The 25,700-nt window shown below is 34.7% G+C and overlaps 3 protein-coding genes across 8 annotated transcripts; all 3 read right to left on the bottom strand.

The window, feature by feature from the left end:
• Positions 1-145: 145 nt before the first annotated feature.
• Positions 146-2,549, bottom strand: LOC106354586 (transcription factor TGA7-like). Its single transcript, XM_013794558.3, has 9 exons — positions 2,357-2,549; positions 2,170-2,216; positions 1,885-2,087; positions 1,693-1,794; positions 1,538-1,597; positions 1,361-1,438; positions 928-1,248; positions 627-851; positions 146-541 (listed from the first exon to the last, which is right to left on the bottom strand). Exons 3-9 carry the CDS (start codon positions 2,071-2,073, stop codon positions 389-391), a joined length of 1,128 nt encoding a protein of 375 aa, XP_013650012.1. The 5' UTR covers positions 2,074-2,087; positions 2,170-2,216; positions 2,357-2,549; the 3' UTR covers positions 146-388.
• On the bottom strand, positions 2,170-9,151 carry BNAC06G38420D. Of its 5 annotated transcripts, XR_007325347.1 has the most exons (15): positions 8,948-9,151; positions 8,761-8,833; positions 8,419-8,629; positions 8,242-8,341; positions 8,084-8,157; positions 7,928-7,999; positions 7,712-7,789; positions 7,349-7,473; positions 7,119-7,191; positions 6,930-6,991; positions 6,464-6,838; positions 6,289-6,388; positions 6,071-6,206; positions 2,357-4,039; positions 2,170-2,216 (listed from the first exon to the last, which is right to left on the bottom strand). XR_007325347.1 is itself a non-coding variant. In XM_048761547.1 (14 exons), the coding sequence occupies exons 3-13, from the start codon at positions 8,581-8,583 to the stop codon at positions 6,081-6,083; spliced, it is 1,350 nt and encodes a 449-aa protein (XP_048617504.1). In that variant the 5' UTR covers positions 8,584-8,629; positions 8,761-8,833; positions 8,948-9,151; the 3' UTR covers positions 5,718-5,990; positions 6,071-6,080. The 5 variants fall into 5 exon arrangements, 4 of the variants coding, with proteins under 4 accessions (XP_048617504.1, XP_048617501.1, XP_048617503.1 ...); XM_048761547.1 differs by lacking the exons at positions 2,170-2,216; positions 2,357-4,039 and adding an exon at positions 5,718-5,990; XM_048761544.1 differs by lacking the exons at positions 2,170-2,216; positions 2,357-4,039 and adding an exon at positions 5,718-5,964.
• A 2,437-nt stretch (positions 9,152-11,588) lies between these two features.
• LOC106357343 (membrane-anchored ubiquitin-fold protein 5) lies at positions 11,589-12,234 on the bottom strand. 2 transcript variants are annotated; one of them, XM_013797023.3, is made up of 3 exons: positions 12,038-12,234; positions 11,769-11,942; positions 11,589-11,693 (listed from the first exon to the last, which is right to left on the bottom strand). In XM_013797023.3, exons 1-3 carry the CDS (start codon positions 12,225-12,227, stop codon positions 11,638-11,640), a joined length of 420 nt encoding a protein of 139 aa, XP_013652477.2. In that variant the 5' UTR covers positions 12,228-12,234; the 3' UTR covers positions 11,589-11,637. The 2 variants fall into 2 exon arrangements, with proteins under 2 accessions (XP_013652477.2, XP_048617500.1); XM_048761543.1 differs by having other exon boundaries at positions 11,589-11,942.
• Positions 12,235-25,700: the final 13,466 nt, after the last annotated feature.

The following is a 25,700-nucleotide window of genomic DNA, read 5'->3' as shown; positions in this document are numbered from 1 at the left end:
TAGTTCATGTTAGTTGATCTTACTACATATGTTGTGATTGGTACTGAGAAACAAATGAGCCTTAATGTATGAATTTAATTTAAAGAAAGCTAATATTCTCACTACAAACACACATGTGAAGGAGTTCATATATATTATGAGTAGTGTACGCAATATGGTCTTTTTAACCATTTTCTCAAATATAATATTGTTGATATAGATTTTACAAAGTTTCTTGTTCGAAAGTGTAAAATAGATACTTTCATAAAAGCAAATAACCATAAGTTTCTGAAGGAGATAAATCACTCTTACTGTACTACTACTACTACAATTGTTTTATGGTGAAACTTAGCAAACATCTTTTAATAACATCAATTCCAAGCTTCGGTTCTGTTTCATTGTTTTTTTTTTAAGTTGGTTCTCTTGGACGAGCTGCCCAAAGAGAGCTAAGAGCACGAAGTCTATGAAGATACTCTCCCAACGCAAGCAACCCTCTAGCCGATTGTCTTGTCGTCAAGATCTTCGCCATTTGCTGCAACGTTTGCTGCCTTAGATGATCCGCCTGTTTCACATTCAAGAATCAAGAAAATGTTCTTGAAATATAATGACACAAGAAAACTTTCTTTATTTTTTTTTTTCCAACTTACTTGGTTAACAAAACCTTCTAATGCTTGAAGATTCTCTAACGCTGCAGCCATTTGAGGAGGGTAATCCATGGAAAATGCATCAACCACGATGTTTTCAACCAAACTTTGTTGAAGCTTCTCGATCCCTTGAGAAAGAGCCTCCTCTGCTTGTTGCGATGATTGCTGGAGGTTTCTCACTTCCAAGACTTGCTGATCAGTTAATGGCTGAAGATACGGCATCACAACCTATAAACCAAACAAAAGTAGTTTTGTCAAACTAGGGTTTTGTACTAATTTAGTAATAGAACGTTGAGAGTGTTACGTTCAAAAGCTCGGATGGACGAAACCCTCCAATCCATTGGAAAAATCTTTCAGTAGAAGTTCTCCACATGCCCGATATCAAGTAGAAAACATCGGCTTTAGCTGCATCAGATTTCATGCGGAAGAGGTTGGCGTAATGGTTCAAGCAACTCTCTACAAGCATTCTTAGCTCTATGTCGCTTATATGAGCTTGAAGCGCTATTCGTAGCTCGCTTACTCTCCTGCTTTGTTCTTCAAGCCAGTGTGAATGTTCCATCTCAAAGGTAGCAATCCTTGCGTTAGTAATGCTTCCAGATGGTATTGAGTTGCTTACACGTAATCCCTTATATAAAAAAAAACACAAATAATATTGAGTCAAAATATGAAAACAACATATTGAAAAAAGGACAAAAACATAACGTATTAAACAATATGTTGTTATGGCCTAAGCGTACCTGTTGCTTAGCCTTTTCAAGTTCTTGTTCTAACTGCGATAACTTTAACCTACTTTCTTCTAGCTGCTGAACATAAGCCTAAAGGAACAAAGACAAAACATAGTTAGTAGTAGTAACTATCTTACTCGTGTTTAGATTCAATCACTACACAACTTCAGATGAGGAGCTTTGTTTTACCTTCCTTCTCAAGCGACTTTTGCGAGCAGCTTCTCGGTTTTGAGCTAAACGCCGTTTCATCTATTGGCAAAATATGATAAAACAATATCAATCAATATAATAGAAACAGCCATTTGCTTTGTCTAGAAAAAGGTAGTTATATGTTTGTTCCGAACCTTATCATGAATCCTGTCATCATCATCATCATCAACATCCTGATGATCATTACTAGAAGGTTCTGCTTCGATATGGTTATGGGAAGTAGAAGCGTAATTTGACTGCACATAATTCAAACCATTAGCAAATACACACACAAGTAAAAATATTTGAGAAAAGTATATTAATACTCAACAAATTAATAGAATAACCTTGACGATGTTGTTGTGATCATCAATTCTAGCATCCACTTGAATAACAGAGGAAGAGGCAGTGTTTGGACTATGATCATTAATATCAGATTTGTAAACATTCCCCCAAGAGACAAGTTGTTGAAATGGTTCATAGATTCCCATGTCTCTTAAAGATGCAAGTTGAGTTGGAGAAAAAGAACTCATCATCTCCTCTTTGTTCTCTAACACAAAAAAACCAACTAATTTTTCAGACTCTTGACCCACAAGTATAAATCAAAAAGAGTAAGAAAGTTTTTCCCTTACCTTCAAGTATAGATCCAATAAGCTTGCACCAAAATTATATTAGCTCACTGAACACAAACCATAAACAGAACAAACTCTTCATCATTTCTAATTTTTAAAAATTTCTAAATAAAATTGGACCCTTTGTTCTTACTAGAGATCCAAGGGTAGAAAATCAGAATTATGAAGGATGAAAGTTTAAACACACCTGAACAGATAAACCATTCATGATGAAGAGTTAAAGAAATACATTTCTTCGTAATCTCCGGATCAGACAAAGATATTTTTCATTCCAACCACAGGAAAATCTAAGGGAAGGAGAGTGTTTTCGAGTTTCTTTGGACATTCACAGTAAAGAAAATATACTTAAAGGTCCAGCGTTCTCATCATGGCAAGGAGATGATAAAAAGGATATTTTCTTTGGTTTTTGGCCTTTTCTCTTTCCTTTATATGTGTCCGTCAACATTAGAATATTAGCCAAGTTACAGGTTTAACAATTCATCATTTTTTTTGTTCAAATTATTTATAATAAAGAATCCCATAATATTAGTATTAATCATGTTTGTAAAGTAACGAAACGTTTAGAGATGAGTGCTTCTTTCACAGAGCCAAAGGGTGACCTAGTCGTGCGTTTGTATCTGTTAAGTACGCACCAGATGATGTCAGCAACCAGAAACTCTTGCAGAGCCCTTTGTAAAAAAATAAAAATTAAAAGAAAATATTAGGTTGCTCAAAAAAGAAAGAAAATATTAGTTTCACATAAAACATTCATTTTAATATTATAAATTTGAAATTATAAGATATTTATATCGTGAATTATCTACAAATCGGTCAGAGTTCAATCCAATACTCTAGAAACCGTTTCATCTTTCATGCTCATGGGTCTGCTGAAGAATAATCTCATTTACAACTTTGGGTTTATTTTGAGGTGGTCCATAAGGTTCTGCAGTGGCATCTTTTTGCCAAGCCTTCTTCCCTGACTTAGTGACAAATAATTGGAGCTTTATATAATGGCCTACAAAACACAAAAGATAACATTGTTAAACCTCTCCCTTATTTTAAAATTATGGATCTTAACTAGTTTGGCACCACTTGTGTAATAAAATCTGTGTGTTCGACAAAGACAAGCATGTCTGATTATTTTTTTTATCTAGCTTTATTTCCTGTCTTGGTTTTACTTTAATAAAGAGTCCATCTATAAATGTTTTTCAATTCATATAATATGATAAACATGAATCGGTGCGCTGATACACAACTATAAACAAATTAAAAGAATAGCATTGCTATTGCTTGTATGATCATGTCACGGATCGATTGGTTTAACGAGAGATCATACATATCTTGGCTTGATTCATTCAATACTGTATGTAAGTCTTTTTATTAGTTTTTTGCTAAAAAAGTCTTTTTATTAGTTATGTTCAAAACAAAAAAAAGTCTTTTTATTAGCTAGAGTTATTTTGTAATCAAAGAGAAGAACATAGATAAGTATATCATGTAATATGGATCAGAGAACGGAGTATCACAATTTACAATCATGTGAAGTTTTTTAGTATATGTAAGTGTACCTCCGATTATGAGTATATCATTCATAAAATTTCTAGAAAGAAATACTAATTCATATATATCATATAGGTTATTTATGCATGGATTACATATCTATCATTGTTACGTGTTGTAATTGAGAAAGAAAAAGATGGTATGATCACAAAAGTTACGTACACACATTTCTACTTTAATTCATCACGAAGACACCAATCTTCCACTATTTTCGTTATCTTCTTTCATTCCTTTTCGTTTATGACCATAAAAGTTACGCAGTTTATTGCATTTTCACGTTATCTTCTCAGTAACTTTTTTTTCCTCCGATTTCTTACATTCTTCCCAAGTACACCTGAAATTATCTCCAAGAAAAAGATAAATAATGAAAATTTAAATGAAGAAAACATAAATATGGTTAAGTTAATTAACTAGGAGATGAAAAAAAAATAAAATAAAAAGGTTTACGTTTAGGAAGAAGAATCAAAGTAATATCATAGAGCAAATCAAAATTGCGAATCTCTCATGCCCTGAGATTCTTGTGAATGAATGATCATCCAACGTTCAAAAAAGGCAAAAAAAGGATTCGAATATTAGTAATATTGCTTCAAGAAGAATGCTTAATGTTCTCTATATATATAACAAATTAAACAAAAAGGGGAATATAAGAAATAATATTAAAGGAGGCATATATATACACTGTTATATACTAATTCCTTTTATATAAACCGCATGTCGTTCAACGATTCGAACTTGAACTGAACTGGGGCTGATTCTCTCTTCGGATCCCAACAAAGAGAGAATAGAATAAGATTCTTTTATGCTGGTTTATGTTGGTTTATTACACAGTACACTCATAAGTACAACCACATATAATTACAAAACTCTTACGGAAAAAATTTAAACTAACACAAAATTAAAATGATGGTCCAAATTTATAACAAGACTTTCTTCACCTTTTAAATAATAAAAAATACATTCATACATACATACATACATACATAATACATCTATTATCAAATGTTCTGTGTTAATCATTCCTAATCGCCCATTTTACCACAACATCAGAAGGGGAAGAAATAATTGACATATATTCTTCATAGTAGTGGGTATAATCGGTACTTTATAATTTCTTTCTTATATGGATTAATGGATGACTCTATTAAATATATATACATGTTCATTTAATAGGCTAAAAATGTTAAAGCTTAAAATGAAAATTTATTGTAAAGTTATAACATTATTCTCGTTATCTTTCTTTTCAATATATACAAAGTTTAACAAAATTATTCAATTCAAATATTTTTTCATAAATATAAATAAAAATTTCAACTAAGTATTCTCACCCTCCAAGTTATTATCTAACACTCTTCCAAAATTTGATTAACCATAACATTTATATATAACCATAATTAAGAAGTTAAGAAAAATTAAGCAAATCTACGAAAAAAATCAGGATCATTATACATATTTGAAAATTAAATGAACGCATGTAAGCAAAGAGAAGCACTTGCAAAAAAAAAAAAAAAAAAAAAATTATTTTTCCAACTATTATGAAAACTTCAAAAGCAAAGGAAGTGGATGGGTTCTTATAATTGCTTTTGTTCCCATTGTGTGGTATGAAAAAGGGGGTCATTTTCTTTGTTGAGTGTGAAAAAGAAAAAGTATTTTGCACAGATATTAATTATTGTTATGGTGGTTTCCTTTCCTTTTAAAGCCCAAACAAAGCCCGAGGATATTCTCAACGTCATAAGTGCACATGACCGACCATTTCAGTGTTGTATATGTATCATCAAACACCATAAACCAGATGTGTGACTCTTCCACAAAGTATTTACTCCACTTTTTTTCTTAAAGAAGACGAAACAGGATGAAGCATTGCTAAATAAATTGTTAGTTTGCTATATATATATATATATATATATGTTACATTTTTTTTTGGGCAACATATGTTACATATTTATCAACTCTGATTCATCGACATTTAGGTAAAAATCGAAGCTTCAACCTTCAGAGCAAAAGAAAGGATGCAATGTTGAAAAAAAGTGTGTTATTCAGCTTAATCCATAAATAAAGTACACTTAATTTTAAATATACACATGATTTAGCAAAAGAAAACTTAACCAATGCAAACCAGAATTAAAACCGGTCAAGCAAACCCAATTAGCCCAATATAATAATTACAACGCAAGGTCTCAAGAGTAACACAATAGACACAATAGGTTCCAGGGCTTGCCTAGAATTGAGGATGCATTTGGGTATATGAACAATATCAACGATCTGGGTTACAGGTAAGATGTATTTTCCTACCATCGTGGATCTTTGTGTGAATACAATATAAATTTATCATTATTATGAATAATAAGAAAGTTGGATTTTAGTATACCTTGAGATGTTCAATACTTGTTGGGAAAATTGAACTTCATAGCTTGATGTGAAAAATGAGGATACTCCACCAAATTCCACTCGTCAATAGAGCTGGGATCTCGATTTGGAACATTATAATAGCTTTTGTTGTTCCACTACAAGACACATATAAGAAAAGTTTACTACTGAATTCTAAGGTTGCTATAATGGTGAAGCTCGAGAACCAAAAAGTCATACTGAAGTTGGCTGGATATGAGAGCTGTTCAGCATGGTGCTGGAGCTTGAGGAGTTCAGATTCCACACTGATTTGTTGGGCTCTTGTTTTTGTTTGTTGGAACTGTAAACGTTAGAGATGTAAGCATGCGAGTGTCTAAATTTCGGATAATACAAGTTTACATATATAAGCTTTTACCTTGAGAAACCAAGAGAAAGAGCAGACTGAACTTCCTTGATTGAAGACAATGTGTTCAGCAACTTTGCGAATGTTTCAAAAGTCGAGGCTCCAGAAGGAACTTCCATAGACAGGGAACTGTATCCATACGCAGTTAAGTGAGCCACGCTTTGCTTGAGATGCGCAATCCCTCTCTGCACATTTCTGAACGTTTCGGCAGAATGTGGAGATGCAGAGGAGAGGTTGACCACGTCGAGGTCATGGTAATCTTCTTCTACACTTCCATCTGATTTCAGTGAAGTGACACCAAAATTGGTTGTGTCTCTACCTGTCCAGGAACTTTTCCCTTCAACTGAGAAGTAATCATGGGATGGTACAAAGAGAGGATACTCATCGCTGCAAACAAAATAAACAAGATTGTTTACATCTCCAAATGTAATGGAGAAAAGAGAAACAAACAATCCGTTTAATGTAAAATATGGTTCACCTTGGAGAAGACGGGTGAGATTTCCAATATGAATCTCGTTGCCATATTCTTGAACAAGAACCCTGAGACAAAAAAAAAATAATATATAAAACACTGGATTAGTGAGTGTGAGTGCAAGTGTGTGTAATCTTCCAAGACTAAGGCAACTGTTTAGAATAAAATCGAGTTAAGGATGTGTTGGCATCATACCCCAAAACCCAAGTTATGGAGTGCAGGCACTGCGAGCTTATGGACAACAAGATTCAGAAGCTGCACCATGTACCTGATCCAACCACCAACCATGGGAAGGTTAATTAATCAAACTACAAATGAAATATAACAGATATAGTATGGACTACAATGGCATGCAGGAGTATAAGATGCAGTGAGGGTCGTGCCACAAAATGACAGTTCAAAGACAAGGTCGTGTGTAATGTTACCCTAAAGAGGCTGCCAGCTCTTTTGGAGGAACAGAGAGTGGGTTGAGACCTTGTGGTAGGACAGCATTGCAGATCTGATCATACTGTCCACTACTCCCATATTTGTTATGGCCCTCTACCGTCACCTGAGCATAGTTAGATTTTGTAAAACTATCCCATAAAACGTACTTAATAACACATGAGTATACAGAAAGTCCAAGACAGCCTCAAGAAGACAATAAGTATTTTACCAATTTCTTTAGGCAATAGACAGTATTTTAGTAACTTTACTTGCCAATTAGGGAGCTTGATTCTTATCCTTTAAGGTTGACAACCAAAATAACACAATCTAGATAAAGAACCTCAAAAATTTGATCTCATTACCTTTGATAGAGGGAATAATTTGCATATCTGTTTCATAACCAAAGCCTGTTTATAAAGGCGTTCTGAAGTAAGCTCGATCTGTATTTAGCTTAGTGTTAATACATATGAGTTCGATAACAAAAGACAGTATAGACACACAAAAATTGACCATATGAGTTATATCAACAGACTACTCCAAGCATGGAAATGAAAGAATTATGAGATGTTAAATCCTACATAAACCAAGTAGTGATCGCCAATAGTATCTGAATAGTGATTCTCCAGTTGGCGAACACGGCTCTTCTCCAACTGCAGAGATTAGAGATGAGTCTATCAAAATCAGCTTCACAAAACTCCTTTTAAGAGAAGGAAAAAAAAGAAGAGTCACATTACAGCAACATTAGTCGATTCAATAACGCCATATCTCTCTTTCAGATTGCTAGACAGTCTCCGAAACGTGCTTTTGCCTGCATCATAAAATCAGAATATCAAGACGATGCACATCAATAAAAAAAAAAAAACTCTTGACGAATTGAGCATCTTCTTCATACTTTTCTGTAACTTCTCCACTTGTAGCTCGAGCTTGTCCCGCAGCTTATCAAGCTTCTCGTTGTGAAGATCCATCCAACACTGCTGAATCATTGCTCTCTCCTAGTTGACAACATCATATACGCAAATCTCAGATCAAAAGACTTTTAAAAACTCTTCAATAAACAAAATAGCCAAACCTTAGCGACGAGCAAGCTACTCAGTCTCGAGTACGAAACCTCTCGGCGGCTCTTCAACGAGTCCAGCACAGTTTTGCATTCGTGTAAGCTGCGATTCACACACGCTACGCAGATCGAAGCACGAAACGAAGAGTAGCAAACAGCACATTTACTAGATCTCTCCATCGATCCTTCGCCACCAACGCAAACTTAAAATCCCTACGCAATCAATCTGTTGATTCCACAATATGATTCCTAATCAGCACACCGATCTATAACCGATTCTAGAGTTCGAGCTAATCGCTCGGAATCACTTGAAATCGCTGTTCGCGATGAAAGTATAGACGGAGGAGAGTTAGTTACCAACAAACAATAGTAGACGATCGGGGAAGGTTCCGCCGTCTGACTATCAATCTGTTGATTCCACAATATATTCCTAATCAGCACACCAGTATATAACCAAATCTATTAGTTCGAGCTAATCGCAACATAAAGAATCACTTGAAATCTCCATTCACGATGAAAGTTCGAAGAAGGAGAGTTAGTTTACAGCGATCGAGACGATCGGGGAGAATCCTATGGTGGATTTGACGGGGAAGGTTCCGACGTAGACGGAGAAAAGTAGGGTCCGATGTACGTTTGAGGAGGAAGCGGGAAGATTTGAGAAGCGAGGAGGAAGGTGGTTAGCGTCATTGCGTGGGGCTTTTACAAAGAGAGGAAGGAAGGAGAAAGGAAAGTTAAGTCGATTACGTGCACATCACCACCTCCGTCGTCTTTTCTTAATTCTTACGCTTTACACTTTTGGTCCTTTTACTTTTGACTTTCTTTACTTCTGATCCTCTTTTTACTATTGCTACCTTTTATTTACTTGGTCTATACACTTTTTGGTCCTTTTCGTTTTACTTACTTACTACTAACTCTTCAAATTGATAATTTACCCCCATGTGACCATGAGTGTAAGCGACGGGGATACTAAATTTGTATACAACTCCTTTAGCTTGATGATCTTCAGTTTTCTAACTTTTTAGAAATATATATATCTATCAATCTAAAAGGCAAGACATATATATATATATATATATATATATATGGTCTACTTGCTTTGTTTTGTTACTTGTTATTAGACATGTCAATTAGGGCCGAAGCCCGTAGCCCGAGCCCGTCCAGCCCTAAAAATTACCGGGCTTGGGCTTAGCTTTATAAGCCCAAAAAAATTGGGTCTTTCAGGCTAAGCCCATTTGGGCTTTGGGTATTTTGGGCTTAAGTCCGTTTGGGATAGGGCCGGCCCGAAAACCCAAAATTTATATTTTAGCGTAAATATTATCCTTCTTTCTTGTAATCGAAACTATTATTAGTATTGATATATTATTTTAATATTTTTATCTAAACTCTAATAAAGCAAATATAAAAGTTTTTAATGCACTTTATTGTTTCATCATTACAAGTGTTACATTTTAAATTTTATAAAAGTACATTCTTCTTTCACGTACAACATGTTTTTATTTTCAAAATATAAAGTATAAAACGTTTGACCATGTTTATCATAAATTTTGTTCTCTTATATTTTTTGTTTTAATTGATATTTGATTATTTAAATCTTATTAAATTTGGTTTGTGTATAAAATATTTTTAAAACATACAAAAAAATAAAAAATTTGTGATAGACAAGAAAATTTTAAACTCACTTTATACTTTTTTTTATTTTTTAAAAATGAAACTCTTTTTTTTAATGAAAATTCACATGTATTAAAACGATGGAAATGACAATGACAAATTATTTTTCGAAAAGCCCACAAAAGCCCGAAAAGCCCTGTAGGCTATAAGGGCCGGGCCGGGCTTTGAATTCTAGGCCCAAATTATTTTCGGGCCGGGCCGGGCCGGGCTCAAATATTTACGGGCTTAGCGGGTTTGGGCCGGACCGGGCCAGACCAGCCCGAATCGACACCCCTACTTGTTATTAGTTCTCTATTCTATCGACGTAGAAAGTGAAACAATTACTGTATTTAAAGAGAGAACGAGATGAAATTTAGCTAAAGTTATAAGCAAAAAGTAGATAGGTGAATTCCATATTAAATTTCAGTGGGACATAGGGGGGACATCGAACCATGCAGTCGTGAAATCTAGATGTTCTTTCTATTTCAATTTTTCATGTATTTTGCTTAAGATTATTCATACATTCATAATTCGAACGCAGTCTCTACTCGGTTCACTCTCACATGTGAGGAAAACACACGTGATATGGGTTGTCACGTGAAAAAACCTGCGTCACCTAATCACTTCGGAAATAAAAGAATATCACCGACCGTTGTTTCTTGAAACTTGAAACATAATTAATGATTATCCCCAGCTGCAGATCTTGCACTAATGTGATTCAAGTAGCCAACCATTTTTACATAATTAGAACATAGAACTCCATCTATGTACATTGATGCTATTCTTTCAAACTCAGAGTATGATCATTTACTGAGTTTTTATACAAGTTTGACAAAGCTGAAAAAGGAGAAGTGGGCACTAGAAAGAGAGACAGTACAAAGGGACAAGAGCAAAAGGGTCGTTCTCATAAATGTCCAATATGGTTGATTGAAAGCAACTCATGTTATGTCATATTGTCATGTCATGCCCATAATTTTTCCCTCACCCATTAACTGAAAGTGGACCCTCTCTCTATCTTAAGATGGTGTCTGTCCCTTTCTAATCAAGCTCTGAGCAAAGAAAAACCACTTACCCTACAACCTATCACAATGCATGTGCTCACTGAAGTAGTAGATGTGTAGGAGAAGCACCTTAGCTTTTCAACATTTGTTTAGTCAGAGCAATCACTGAGATAAATGCTTCAAAAAGAAAACATTGAAGTATCTCATTTGGAGATCCTTTTTTGATAAAGATTGTTGATCCCAATATCACAATCAAGACAAATGGGAGCAAAGTTACTATGTAAAATTATACATCCGTATATGAAATGTTGAAAAATGTCTATGAATCTGTTGCTTGTTTTGTGTATGAACCCATGCTATCCTAATATTATTATTATTAAAGAGAGTAAGATTATTATGATAACTCATGTCTCCTTTTTAAATCCTTTGAACACATTTCTTTAGAACCCCATTACGTTAAGCCACATTTTGGTAAGCAATGAAGAGAACTAATTACGGAAGAAGCATGTTGGAACTATGGAAAGCTGTTACATGAAGAATCCAAATGGCATAAAATTATGTAAAAGGCCAAAAATCTCTAGTGGACTTACAAAATGCAGCATACACAACTGTTCTTCACTGCAGGTTCATTCTGCAGTTTCTCTGAACAATAACAAAAACCAAAACTTTGAGATATATAAACACAAAAAAAATCAAGAGGAAATGCATTGAAGTTACCGTCTCTTCGGCCTACAATAGGAGGAGGAAGAACAACATGCATCGTAGTTACCATTCCAGGATGTTCACAAATTTGTATTGACCTGGCTTCAGAAAGTGTTGTGTTGTTCTCCAGTATTTTGCCACCATTGATGAGCTTGATCTCATTTATCATCTTTGGGCCATTTTCTTTGTCTATACCAAAGAGGAAAAAAAAAATCAGCACTTAGCTAGAACACAACTGAAACAAGATTTCATGTTTTCAGTATATATATAGAACACATTTTTACCTTTAGGCCATTGAGCAATGATATTCTCCTTGAGAGACGCAACAGTCGTGAACTGACTGTATTTGCTCGGTCCGATGTCGGTGCCATCTGCGAGTCTGAACTTAAGTTCTATCCAACCTTCATCTCCCATCTTGAGGATCAGGCTGTCCGAGCAAGAGGTGCAATTACAACTTCTAGCAACTAAGAGCATCCTTATCCCTAATACTCACTTAGGGGTTCTAATTATTTTTTTAATATTATTAAGTTGGAAAAGTGACTTTAAGAAACTTAAGATAGAGTCCTTCAAATAAATGTGTCCATTGCAAGTCTCTAATTTTAGTGTTTTTTTTTAAAAAAAATTATTTTATTTATCTTAAAATTTATTGATAAAATTATTAAACATAACATTTTAAACATTGAATTTCAAATAAAACATAGAAATGAAGATTAAGAAAATAAATGAGAATAATAATTGAAAGAAGCTTCCGAGCTCAGTCAATGTCTTCATCATGTCCGAATTTACGCCATATATGTTCAACCAAATCAGCTTTGAGTTGGTGATGCATTGGTCCATCACGAATTCGAGTTCGAGCATCCATCATATTGGCGATATTTGTATGCATTTCATGGGAAATATCGAGATCGACTTGTGCACTTCCGTTGTCTTCTCCTTGTTGGAACTCTGAAACATTAAATTGAGTGTTTCCATCTCGTTCGTTTTCTACTATCATATTATGTATTAAGATACATGCTCTCATAATCTTCCCAATTTTGACTTTATCCCAAAACATCGCCGGATTTTTTACAATGGCGAACCGAGCTTGCAAGACTCCAAAAGCACGTTCGACATCTTTTCGGGCAGCTTCTTGATGTTGAGCAAATAAAACAGCCTTCGGGTGTTGTGGCAGTGGAATAGATTGGATAAAAGTGGCCCATCTCGGATAAATACCATCGGTGAGATAGTAAGCCATATGATACTCTCTTCCATTGACAGAGTAAGTGACTTGAGGAGCTTGACCTTTTATTATGTCATCAAAAACAGGTGAGCGATCAAGAACATTGATATCATTTAAGGTACCTGGAGGTCCAAAAAACGCATGCCATATCCAGAGATCATACGAAGCAACTGCTTCTAAAACGATTGTTGGTTTACCCGAACCACGAGAATATTGCCCTTTCCAAGCGGTGGGACAATTCTTCCACTCCCAATGCATACAATCGATGCTTCCTATCATCCCGGGAAATCCACGATGTTCTCCAACGTAAAGGAGTCGCTGAAGATCAGTCGGGGTTGGTCTTCTTAAGTATTCATCACCGAACAAATATATTATCCCTTCCACAAAATTTTCCACACATAACCGAGTTGTTGTTTCACCGAGCCGGAGGTATTCGTCGACCGCATCTGCCGCAGAACCATATGCCAAGACACGAATGGCTGCAGTACACTTCTGAAGGGCAGAGAGACTTTTTCTTCCGAGGGCATCTTTCTTTTCCCGAAAATATTGAACTTCGTTGGAGAGTCGATCAACAATGTACATGAACAATGGCTTGTTCATTCTAAAACGTCGTCGGAAGAAATTATCCGGATAAGTTGGAGTTTCACTGAAATAATCATTCCATAAATGAATATGCCCTTCTTCACGATGTCTTTCGATATAAGCTCGTTTTTTTCTCTTTTTTTTTTGTTCTTCTTGATCAACATGAATGGAAATATTCTCAAAGGCTTGCTCAAAGAGATCATCAAATGCATCATCAACTGCAGCATCAAAAGAATCAAAAGGATCTTGAGAAGAAGAAGCCATAGAGAGAAACTTGTGATCTTTTTTTTTTCAACGTGAACTTCTGATCAAAGAGAGAAAAGAGAAACTTGTGATTAAAGAGACTTGAGAGTTTGTGTTTGGTACAATTATGAAGTGCAATATATAGACAGAAGCTTTTGTGTTTGGTACAATATATAGAGAAGATATGAAACTTGAGTAATAGAAAGCTTTTGTGTTTGGTACAATTATGAAACAAGAGTGATGCCAAGTCCGTGACACTACAACAGGAGTAGTACAATGGACACTACACAACAAGAGTACTAGACTAGATACAAAGCCCGTGACAATACAAGACACAACAAGATGACAAAGTCTGTGACAATACAACACTTCACACAACAAGTCCGTGATCCTTCTCAACTCCAATGCTCCTGTACGTAACAAGGACAAGAAACAAAGATCAAATCAGTATAAAGATCACGAGACAGAGATCAAATCAGTATAAAGAACAAGAACCACAAACAAGGTTTCAAAGTAAACAAGAACACAAACAAGGTTTCAAATTAAACAAGAACCCAAGAGTTACAAATTTGACTAATTAGAACATGAAAGATTAAACAGAACATGAAACTTAAACTAATTAGAACATGAAAGTTAAACAGAGCATGACCGAGAGTTACATCAACTCATTGATGAGTTTTTTCTTCAGAACATCATCGGTTTCGTCTAGTGGTGCTTCTTTTGCAAGAATCAACTCAAGCATCCTCATCTTCGAGAGCCTTTCCTTCATTGCCAAGTCCTCCTTCTTCAAACTCCAAATATTCTGGAAGTCAGAGAACACTTTCCCATCAACCACCGGCTTCTTTCCACGGGCCTTTGATGCCTTAACACCCGGAGGACGAGATGTGAACTCTTCATCTCCAGAAGCATTGTTTTCATCCTCACACTTCCTTTTTTTGGAGCTGCTTCCATTTTTGGCTGTGGAGAGTTCACACCACTTCTGATCAGCGCGAAGCTCCTTCCACGCATGCTCAAGGGTGAACTTCTTTTGGTAGTTGTTGAAGAAGATCTCGTGGGCTAATTTAAGCACATCATTCTCTTTCATACCACTGGTTCTCTCCCTTGTTGCTGCTTCATACGCCCCACAAAACTTGCAAACCAAATCATTCAGCTTGTGCCATCGCTGCTTGCACTGAGATGCTTCTCTTTTTTTCAGAACCAGCTATCTTAGGAGACGCCGAGAAGTATTCTGCAATTCTCTTCCAAAAAGCCCCTGACTTTTGTTCATTCCCAACAATGGGATCTTTGCTCGTGTTCAACCACGAGCTGATCAACACTATATCATCTGTTGGCGTCCAAGTCCTTCGGGGATTACGCTCTGCTGGAAGCTCGTCGGCAATGATTGGATCTTCTTGAGTGCCTACGAAAGGAGCTTGCGTTGTAGAGAGAGAAACACTTCCTTGACTGCCAAAGACAACATTTTGTTGACTATTAAGTAGTTCAACAAATTTGGCAGAGTCTTGAAATGGATTGAAATCCATTTCCGACGTCAGAGGTAGAGGAGAAAGAGGTGAAAGAGGTGAAAGAGGAGAAAGAGGTGAAAGAGGAGAAAGAGGTGAAAGAGGAGAAAGCGGAGAAAGAACGAGCAAGCGCATTCAGATGTTGGAGATTGAAGAGGAAGACAATGGTTATAAATAATTCGAGAAAGAGAACTAGCATTCAACACACCAACCAAACAATTCATCACAGAAGCTTTCAATTTTTCTTTTAACTAGTACCAGACTTGAATGCGTTAAGACTTGACATTTATCTAATTCATTAAGACTTGACATTTATCTAATTCATTCAACACACTTCACGTTCCCTTTTCTATCTAACCGTCAGTTCTATTTATTACCATCATCACAACCATAATGTTACAGTTAACTACATCTTTAATTCCTCACAGAAGCTAACCACATCAGTTCTAATTCATGGAAAAGTAACACTAACCTGTATTGATGAAGCTTCCTGACCTCTATTTCCACAGAACACATCAAAGCCGACTTCATCCATTCATCTCACCACACAAAGACAGAAACAAAAAATATTAATCAACACAATCTTAATCATAACCTTGCAACAATCAAAACAAGATTGAAACAAAATATTTTACAGTCAAAGCCGACAGAATCAAAGGGCAAAAACATTATCAAAATTGATTAACTTGACAGAATCAAAGGACATAAACATTATCAAAATTGATTAACTTGACAGAATCAAATGACAGAAACGTTATCAAAATTGATTAACTTGAAACAAAATATTTTTCAGCTAAACCCGACAGAATCCAAGCACAATATAAGACATGCATCATTGAAGAACATGAAACAGAAGCGTTACCTTAGCGAATCGGAGAGTGCCATCAAAGAGAGCTTTGTTGCCGTTGAGGAGAGCCACCGACACAGAGCCCCGTCGACGACAGCCACCGCCACAAAGAATCGAACCTACAAATCAAAAAAACACATGCAATCAGAACAAGAATAAGTCAAATCTAACACATGCATGCTTGAAGAACACAAGAAACGATTTACCTTCCGATTTACAGAGAGAGACAGCGGTCCTTCACCGTCGACGAGACCCACGGGAGATAATCACCGATTTACTTCCTCGACAACGACCCACGGAGAGAGACGATTCCGAGACGTCGACGAAGAGAGAGACTTTCGACGTTTCGTCTACGACCCACGGAGAGATAGACTTTCGTCGTTTCGTGTACGACCCACGGAGAGAGACGATTCCGAGACGTCGACGAGCCATGGAGAGAAGGATTATCGCCGTTTGGTCGAGGAACCGCCGAGACACAGAGAATCGCCTTCTCGCAGACGAAAGATAGAGAGGTTTTGAGAGAAAGAAAGAAACAGAACCAAAGCGAACCGAAGACGCGCTCTCCTCTCTCCTCTTATTTTGCCTACACGTGTCCCCCAATACCGTCTCTTCCGTCGCAACAATAGGAGACGTCTCAAACCTTTATTATTTCTTTTGATTTATTTTTAATGCATAATTAGCATTAGATCCTCTCTAAATACGACCGATAAGGATGCTCTAATGGAGAACCAGATATATAAAGAAAGAAAAATGAAAAAAGAAAAGAAACAAAGAAGGTATATAAACACAATATAAAAAATGGCATAACTTGAGTTGCTTTCAGTCAACTATATAATAGTGTATATCATTTTAATTCTTCTAGATTACAGTTCCATTTAACATCCTAAGGAGTAAGGACCATGTAGATATGGGATTAAATAACCTTTTAAATATGAAACTATAGAAAGTGGAATATTGTTTGACTCATTCTTTTTATATTTATATACTATTAGTAGAACACAATTTATAGAAATCAATATAATGAATTCATATTCTTCTATAAAACATTTTATTTTCGTATACAAAGAATTATAATAATTATTATGTCTTATAATGTCCATGTATGTCTTATAAGCTATTTATACAAAAATTAAAACATTTATAAAATTATCTATCATAACTTACAAAATTATTTTATCTTAATTTTAAATTTTATATATGATATAAAATATTTATAAAAAATAAAAATTCTTCTATATATTAAACGAGAAGTCACTTAAGTGACTTTTGCTTACATGTCGATCATTTGTGAAGTTTTAAGAAAATTGTTATAATTTGCTTGGTCAATAATTTTTAATTTTATTTATTTTAGTTTAGATTCAAAATAAAAACAATCTATAGCCAATTAATTGTTTAGCATCAATTATTATGAATATTTTCATTGGGATAAAGACACTACAAAAAATGATTGTTTAGCATCAATTATTATGAATATTTTCATTACTTATAAATGATGTAAATAAATTTTACATCATTTAGTTAAATGACTCTGAAAGTAGTGATACAATTACTGTATATCATTTTATTAATAATTGATGTAAAATATTAAAGATTTACATCAATTAGTGTAAGTGATACTAGTGTGTATCAGTTGTAAGAAGTGATAGTAATATACATCAGTCCTTTTTCAATGTGGATGTATTAACATCGATTAAACTAAACGATTCCAATTATTTTTATAATCTTTTAATAATTAAAGCTAGATTTGTATCAAAATATTAAAATAGTTTAATAGTTATATCATTTATAATTGTTAATATTATTGTAGTAATCGATTCTAAATAATGTCAACAGATTAATTAAATCTTTTTACATTGAACATATTTTATTTTCATTAAACAATAATCTAATGTAAAAGATAAAACTTCAAAATTAAAAAGATAACCGTAGAAAAACATGAAGAGGAAAAAAATTGTAAAACATTCAAACTTGTTTGCCCATTTATCAACAATCAAGATTCTCCATCTTCATTTTTTTCTTGTTTTATGTATCTTCATATTCATCCTCAATCTTCGTTGATAACATGATCTTAAGTCGATTTTGTAGTGAATTTAAAGGCATTCATCGAAGAATTTTCCACTAACCACTATTCCTTGAGATTTTTACTTGTCCTCTAGATATCAGATTCGACTTCATATCCTCTTGTACCTCCGAGCGTTCTCGAATCAAAGAATGACCAGTTTGCCATAACATACGGTCTTTAAAAGTTTACAAGTCTTAAAAAAACATGAAAAGAATATGAAGACGATATAGAAAAATGATACCTGGTCAGAATTATCTCATCAGATTCATCTGATTAAGAAGAAACAAAATCCAATTTTTTTTTTACTGGAGCAGTCAGTAACAATTAATTTTAACTGATAAAAAGGTTTCAGAAAATAAGAACCCATGAATGAGTATTGAATATCAGGACAAGCAAAGATACATTTGTTGTGGCATCAGTTATAGAGGAAAATATTTTTCTGCCTCTTTCGATAAATCTAAAACCACCATAAAAAAATTTAAGCCTTATGAATTGTAACTAATTCGCGTAATCGCTAGTCTTTTAAATTTATGATTGTTGTTAACTGATTGTTTCAGGTGGATGGTTTTAAATAGATTTTTTTTTTTGCTTTCTAATACATTTAAATAAATATGTTTTATATATTATATGATAGTAATAAAATGTTACATATATGTTTCAATTGTTATATTGATGCAGTTGTGTCGCATAATATAAATAAGTGATGAATTTGATAATCTAAACACCTTAAAAACGAAACTTTAATAATCATAGGAGTATGAATTTTTTAGATGCTGCCATCAAACCAATTCCAAACCGGATCCTATCTAAGCTTAACCGGTTTAGAGAATTGCGAGGAATATCTCTTATATACTAAAGCACAAGTCACCTAGCCAACAAAATTTTGACATGTGTTATTGCATTACAAAATAAAAAAAAAACATTTTTTTGTTTCAAATAATTATGTATTTAAAAGAAATCTAAAGTTACCAAAAAAAAAAGAATCCTAATTTTTCTCAAACAACTGCATCTACTATCCGAGACGTTCAAAAGAAAAAGATTTCAAACTCCCTACATGAACTGCTCCATCTCCTAGATTTATTGTTTCTCTTTCTTTTATTTCTCAATAGTTTCAGCTTCTTTGTTGTTTTAGTTTGGTTTGAGTGTGGCAAAAATCTTTTTTAAAGTTCATTCTTCTTTTATTCAGAAATCAATTTTCCAAGATTCTTTCTACATGATCCAAGTTGAAGATTTTATGAAAGTACACTTTTTAGCCTTAATATTTCACAACAACGTGGAAGATCAGAATTTACTACCAAAAGCATGAAGTCATTCCTAGTGTCAAAACTATGTGGAAAAAGGTAAACATAATTTTTTTTTTTGAATTATACAGAGGTATCCTGGCCCCACAGAAGTGATCCAGACTAGTCACATGTTGCCATATTTCACAACAACGTGGAAGGTAAACATATTTTACATTTCAAAATTTTGATATCTTGAAAAATAGATACAACAAAGGCTTCAAACCTCTTTGAACATCATCATATGTTATATGTTAGTGCAAGATGCAACTACGCATTAAAAAAATATTGCCATTTTTTTTGAAATTTTCTCAAAATCTATGTGTTAACTAACCCCTAAAAAAATATTGAGTTGTTGGTAAATGTTTTATATACTGAAACCTATATTCTTTAATGTTGTTTTAAAATTTCTAACCACATTCCACATTTGTATTAATGTATTTTAAGCTCTTTTTCATGGTATATGGGAATTGTTATTATTTTTTTATCAATTAATTTAGTAAAACTTCATAATACTCCCTAAATCAATGGAATAACCATTATAAAATCACTATTTTCTTGAAAAACGGAGACAACAAAGGCTCCAAACCTCTTTGAACATCATCATATATTAGTGCAGGATGCAACTATGCATTAAAACAATATTGTCATATTTTTTGAAATTTTCTCAAAATCTATGTGTTAACCCTACGGAAATATTGAGTTTTTGGTAAATACTTTATATACTGAAACCTATAATCTTTATTATTATTTTAAAATTTCTAACCATAATCTACATTTGTATTAATGTATTTTAAACTCTCTTTCATTGTAAATGAGCATTGTTCAATTGTTTTATAAATTAATTTAGTAAAACTTCATATACTTCCTAAATTATTGGACTAACCATAATAAAATCGCTATTCTCTAGAGAAATAGAGATAAAAAGGTTTCAAACCTCTTTTACCATCATCATATATTAGTACATGAGGCAAATATGTATTAAAGCAATATTGTTATATTTTTTGAATTTTTCTTCAAATCTATGTGTTAACCCCTACGAAAATATTGAGTTTTTGGTAAATACTTGATATACTGAAGCATACAATCTTTAGTGTTGTTTTAAAATTTATCACCATATTCTGCATTTATATTAATGTATGCTAAACTCTATTTCATGGTAAACGAGCATCGTTCAATTATTTTTATAAATTAATTTAGTAAAACTTCATATACTCACTAAATTAGTAGACTAAAATCGTTATTCTCTAGATAAATAGAGACAAATAGTGTTCCAACCCTCTTTGATCATCATCATATATTAATACATGAGGCAACTATGTATTAAAGCAATATGGTTATATTTCTTGAATTTTTTTTCAAAATCTATGTGTTAACCCTACGAAAGTATCGAGTTTTATGTTAAACGCTCTATATCCTAAAGCTTATATTTTTTTATTGTTGTTCTAAATTTTTTAACTACATTCTAAATTCGTATTAATGTATGTTAAACTCTGTTTCATAGTATATAGAATTTTTTTTTTGTCAATTAATTTAATAAAACTTCATAATACTCCCTAAATTGGTGCAATAACCACTATTAAATCACTATTCTCCTGGAAAATAAAGACAACAAAGGCTTCAAACCTATTTGAACATCATCATATGATAGTGCATGATGCAACTATGCATTAAAACAACATTGTCATATTTTTTGAAATTTTCTCGAAATCTATGTGTACCCTACATAAATACTGAGTTTTTGGTAAATGTTTTATATACTGAAGCATATAATCTTTAGTGTTGCTTTAAAATTTCTAACCACATTCTACATTTGTATTAATGTATTTTAAGCTTTTTTCATGGCATATGGGAATTGTTATAAATTTTTTTTATCAATTAATTTACTAAAACTTCATAATATTCCCTAAATCGATGGAATAACTGTGAAAAGATTGAATTCTATAATTGATCATCTATATAAATATTATTCTTATATTCTTTACAACTCTTTCTAAATTTAACAAATTTCTAAATTAAAAATCAACGAACTCTATATAGAGTTTTATATAGAGTTGTAGAGAATTTTGTATATTGTGAAAACCTATGAAAATAAATCGCTATAATGATTTGAAGAATCTAAGGGATATAACTAGTATTCTCAAAATCTTGTTTAATGAGTTAAATTGTTAAGAATACAACTCTCAGTAACACTAGCTTTGATTGATCTATGGAATCATTAAATTCAAACTTTTTGAATAACATGAGACTGTGAATATAATTGTAAAATCCTCAAACTAATAATACTTGATTCTAGTAAGAATTTGAGAATCTATAAATCAATAACACTAAATTCTAAGAATTCTAATAATCATTCTAAATCTAACTCCCACTAATATCCCCTTAATCTATTTTTCTTAATTAAAAATCCTTGAAATGACAGAACATGATGATAATTGCACAAAATTTGAAAACTATGCATCCACATGTGAAGTCATGTAAGGCAATTGAAACTAAAGCACTTTGTTCAACACAATTATATAACCAAATCTAAAGTTCGAGCTAATCGCTACACACGGAATCACTTGAAATCTCCATTCACGATGAAAGTTAGACGGAGGAGAGTTAGTTACCATCGATGAGACTTAGTTAACCCCTACTATAGCTCAAATCTTTCTTTTCAGAATTCAGAAACCGTTTGTTTACTCACAGTCATCTTCTCTCTATTCTCTCTCTTCTCTCTCTCTCTCGCTCACTCAGTAATGGCCTTCAAAAATCTCTTAACCAAAGTAGGCACTGCAGCTCTTAAGGCAGCAGCGAAAGAGGCTAATATAAAGAAAAACGGTAGAAATCGGAGGTGATCTCTTAACACTTGCTAAAAAGTACGACGAGATGCTGAAAGGTGGTGCTTCTTCATCTTCGGTTCATCCTCCACCGCTTGATCGTCCTAGGATTGACGACGGGAATTCAACCTCCACAAGGTAGACGAGCTGTTTCCGTGGTGAAGGCTACGATCGATCGAGGCTTCATGGTGAGTTTCACCTTGGTTTAGTTATTATCACCTCTCAGTTTCCTGATATTGTTTCTGCTTTTAACATTGATCAGGGTCTTCATCAGAGATGTTAATGGCGGAGGACCGTAAGGGCAAAGGCATCATGATGGGAGGTGAAGGTGTCACTGGTTTAGTCAGAGGGGAAAACGTCATCGGAGGAGAGGATGTTCACGGATCTGTCCGTACACTAGCCAGAGGTTAGTACTGAGAATTTATGAGAATTAAGAAAGATAAGAGAAATTAAATGAAGAACATAGAAATAATGAGAGACTTTCTTGAAAGATAATGAGAAAGGAGGAATTGAATTGCTTGATTGTTTCATGTATCAAGAGTACCTATATATATATATATCAAATGGGGAGCCAAAAACAAAGAAGCTCCCATGCACTAAATGAGGCTCTCTTGCACTAAGGAAAGGCTCCCTTGCATTAAGGAGAGGCTCCCATACACTAACTAAATAAAGAAATGATAGTGCATGATATGAGGGCATGATACTCCACTCACCAAACAACCTCATTTTACATTTACTACAATTTACATTCTTAAGTTTACTCATATTTGTTTTATGATCAACACTCCCCCTCAAGCTTGACACAGGTAGGTATCAAGCTTAGAAACCATGAATCATTCCCTCATTAAAACCTTTACCTTGGAAAATCCACATGGGATAAAAGCCAAGCTAAGGAAAAAGAGTAGATCACTTCATGGCTAAGGATCAGTGTGATGGGAGATCCACAAGTCCCAACTTAGAATGTATGAATTCACAAACCTTAGTGCTTGCAGCCTTGGTAAAGATGTCAGCCAGCTGATCTTCACTTCTTGTGTAACAAGGGAGGATGATTTTCTGTTCCACAGCTTGCCTCACCTTGTGACAATCTACTTCAATGTGTTTAGTCCTCTCATGAAAGACTGAGTTACTAGCGATGTGTATGGCAGCCTGATTATCACAATGCATAGTGATTGGTGTTGTAGTCTCAATCCCCAGGTCATTAAGCAGCCCCTTGATCCATATCAGTTCACTTGTGAGATTTCTCATAGCTCTATATTCTGCTTCAGCACTTGAATATGACACTACTTTTTGCTTCTTGCTCTTCCAAGTCACAAGGTTGCCACCAATAAATGTGCAATATCCAGTGGTTGATCTCCTATCAACTCTATCTCCTGCCCAATCAGCATCACAATATCCCACTATTTTAGTACTCTTGTTGCATCCCATCCAAACTCCTTGGCATGGTGCCTCTCTTAGGTACCTTAATATCCTTTCCACCATGTTCCAATGGTGAATCTTTGGCGCCTGCATCTGTTGGCTTACTTGGTTCACAGCAAAGCAAATATCAGGTCTTGTAATTGTGAGGTAGATGAGCTTTCCCACCATTCTTCTGTACTGCTTCTCATCTCCAAAGAGCTTATTCTCAAACTCCCCCTCTCGCAACACTTTGTAACCATCTTCCAGTGGGGTCTTTGCTTTCTTTTCTCCAAGATCACCTGTCTCACTCAACAAATCAAGTGTGTACTTTCTTTGAGATAGGAATAACCCCTCTTTAGATCGGCATATCTCAATCCCTAGAAAGTACTTTAGCTCACCCAAATCTTTAATATCAAAAGAGGATTTAAGAAAAGCTTTAGTTAAGATGATACCTTCCTTATCACTTCCGGTAATGATAATGTCATCCACATAGATCAATATGACTACAATCCCACGCTGAGATGTGAGGGTGAATAGAGTGTGATCAGCTTCAGACTTGATGAATCCTATTCCATTAAGAGTTGTACTCAACTTGTGGTACCATGCTCTTGGTGATTGCTTTAACCCATAGATTGCTTTCTTTAGCCTCAGCACATTCCCTGGTTTGACAAGGTTTGCAAGCCCTGGTGGTGGTCTCATGTAGACTTCATCCTCCAATTCTCCTTGAAGAAAGGCATTCTTCACATCCATCTGCCATAAGTCCCACTCTAGGTTGACAGCCAATGAGAGAATGATCCTTATGGTGTGAAGCTTGGCTACTGGTGCAAAAGTATCCAAATAATCCTCTCCATACACCTGAGTATATCCCCTTGCTACTAGCCTTGTCTTCTTTCTTTCTGGTTTTCCATTTGCTAAGTACTTGATAGTGTGTATCATGCGGCTTGTCACTGCTCACTTGCCTTTGAGGAGTTCAGTTTCATACCAAGTGTCATTTCGGATCATGGCATTGACCTCATCTTCGACGGATGCTCTCCATTCATCATCTACCATTGCTTCTTCATAAGACCTTGGAATGTACTCTTGATCTATGTTGGCGATGAAAGCTTGATGCTCTGTGGGATAGTGAGCAAGAGAACATACTGCTTGTATAGGATGAGCTACTGCTTGGCTGTTGAAGTAAATTTTTTTGTTGATCCAGTTTGAGGCAGGCTTTCTATCCCTTGTACTTCTCCTAAGTGACTGGACTTCTTCAGTAACATGCTGCTCATGTTCATCTCCACCTGAATGTACCTCAGTGACTTCGGTGTGCGGCTCCTCCACTGTCTCTTCTTGTTGTCTCTCATCCTGATCATGATCCTGACCAGTATGTGTATCATCTTGTCTCCCCCCATCAGGATCAGGATGGGGATTGTCTCCAGTGTGATCAACCACTTCAATCACAGTCCTTGGAACCTGTGTATCCTCTTGATCAGTTCCAGTCTCTGATGGTTGAGCCATATTGATGCCAAGACTCTCCATTATACGCCTCAGATTGTTTGCCCTATCAGTAGATGATTGAGAGATGTCCTTGAGCTTATCCCAACTTTTCTCTTCATAATATCCCCTTGATTCCACAAACTTTACATCTCTCGAGACCAATACCCTTCTCATGTCTGGGTCATAGCACTTGTAGCCTTTTTGGGTTGAAGAGTAACCAAGGAACACAGCCTTAGTACTTCTAGCCTCAAGCTTATTTCTTTGCTCCATTGGCTGCAAAACATAACACAAGCAACCAAACACACGAAAGTGATCAATAGATGGTTTTCTATTGTTTAGTACCTCATATGGCGTGAGATCATCTAGCACCCTTGTTGGTGTTCTGTTGATGAGGTAGCATGTTGTCATGACCGCATCACTCCAGAACTGCTTAGGTACATTAGTCTGGAACATCATAGATCTTGCCACTTCCATGAGGTGTCTGTTCTTCCTCTCTGCTACACCATTTTGTTGTGGTGTGTA

Source organism: Brassica napus, chromosome C6 (genome assembly GCF_020379485.1).
Source record: "Brassica napus cultivar Da-Ae chromosome C6, Da-Ae, whole genome shotgun sequence".
Lineage (NCBI taxonomy): Eukaryota > Viridiplantae > Streptophyta > Magnoliopsida > Brassicales > Brassicaceae > Brassica > Brassica napus.
The sequence above is the reverse complement of the archived record's forward strand: the minus strand, read 5'-3'. Positions and strand labels throughout refer to the sequence as shown.

Excerpts from the sequence above, each read along its gene's own strand:
- LOC106354586 (XM_013794558.3), bottom strand. The coding sequence starts at position 2,073 with ATGATGAGTTCTTTTTCTCCAACTCAACTTGCATCTTTAAGAGACATG. Across the intron at positions 1,795-1,884 it reads ATCACAACAACATCGTCAAG|TCAAATTACGCTTCTACTTC; the intron begins GTTATTCTATTA and ends AATTATGTGCAG. Across the intron at positions 852-927 it reads GTCCATCCGAGCTTTTGAAC|GTTGTGATGCCGTATCTTCA; the intron begins GTAACACTCTCA and ends TTTGGTTTATAG.
- BNAC06G38420D (XM_048761547.1), bottom strand. The coding sequence starts at position 8,583 with ATGGAGAGATCTAGTAAATGTGCTGTTTGCTACTCTTCGTTTCGTGCT. Across the intron at positions 7,474-7,711 it reads AATTATTCCCTCTATCAAAG|GTGACGGTAGAGGGCCATAA; the intron begins GTAATGAGATCA and ends AACTATGCTCAG. Across the intron at positions 6,992-7,118 it reads TCCATAACTTGGGTTTTGGG|GGTTCTTGTTCAAGAATATG; the intron begins GTATGATGCCAA and ends TTTTTGTCTCAG.
- LOC106357343 (XM_048761543.1), bottom strand. The coding sequence starts at position 12,227 with ATGCTCTTAGTTGCTAGAAGTTGTAATTGCACCTCTTGCTCGGACAGC. Across the intron at positions 11,943-12,037 it reads CATTGCTCAATGGCCTAAAG|ACAAAGAAAATGGCCCAAAG; the intron begins GTAAAAATGTGT and ends TCTTTGGTATAG.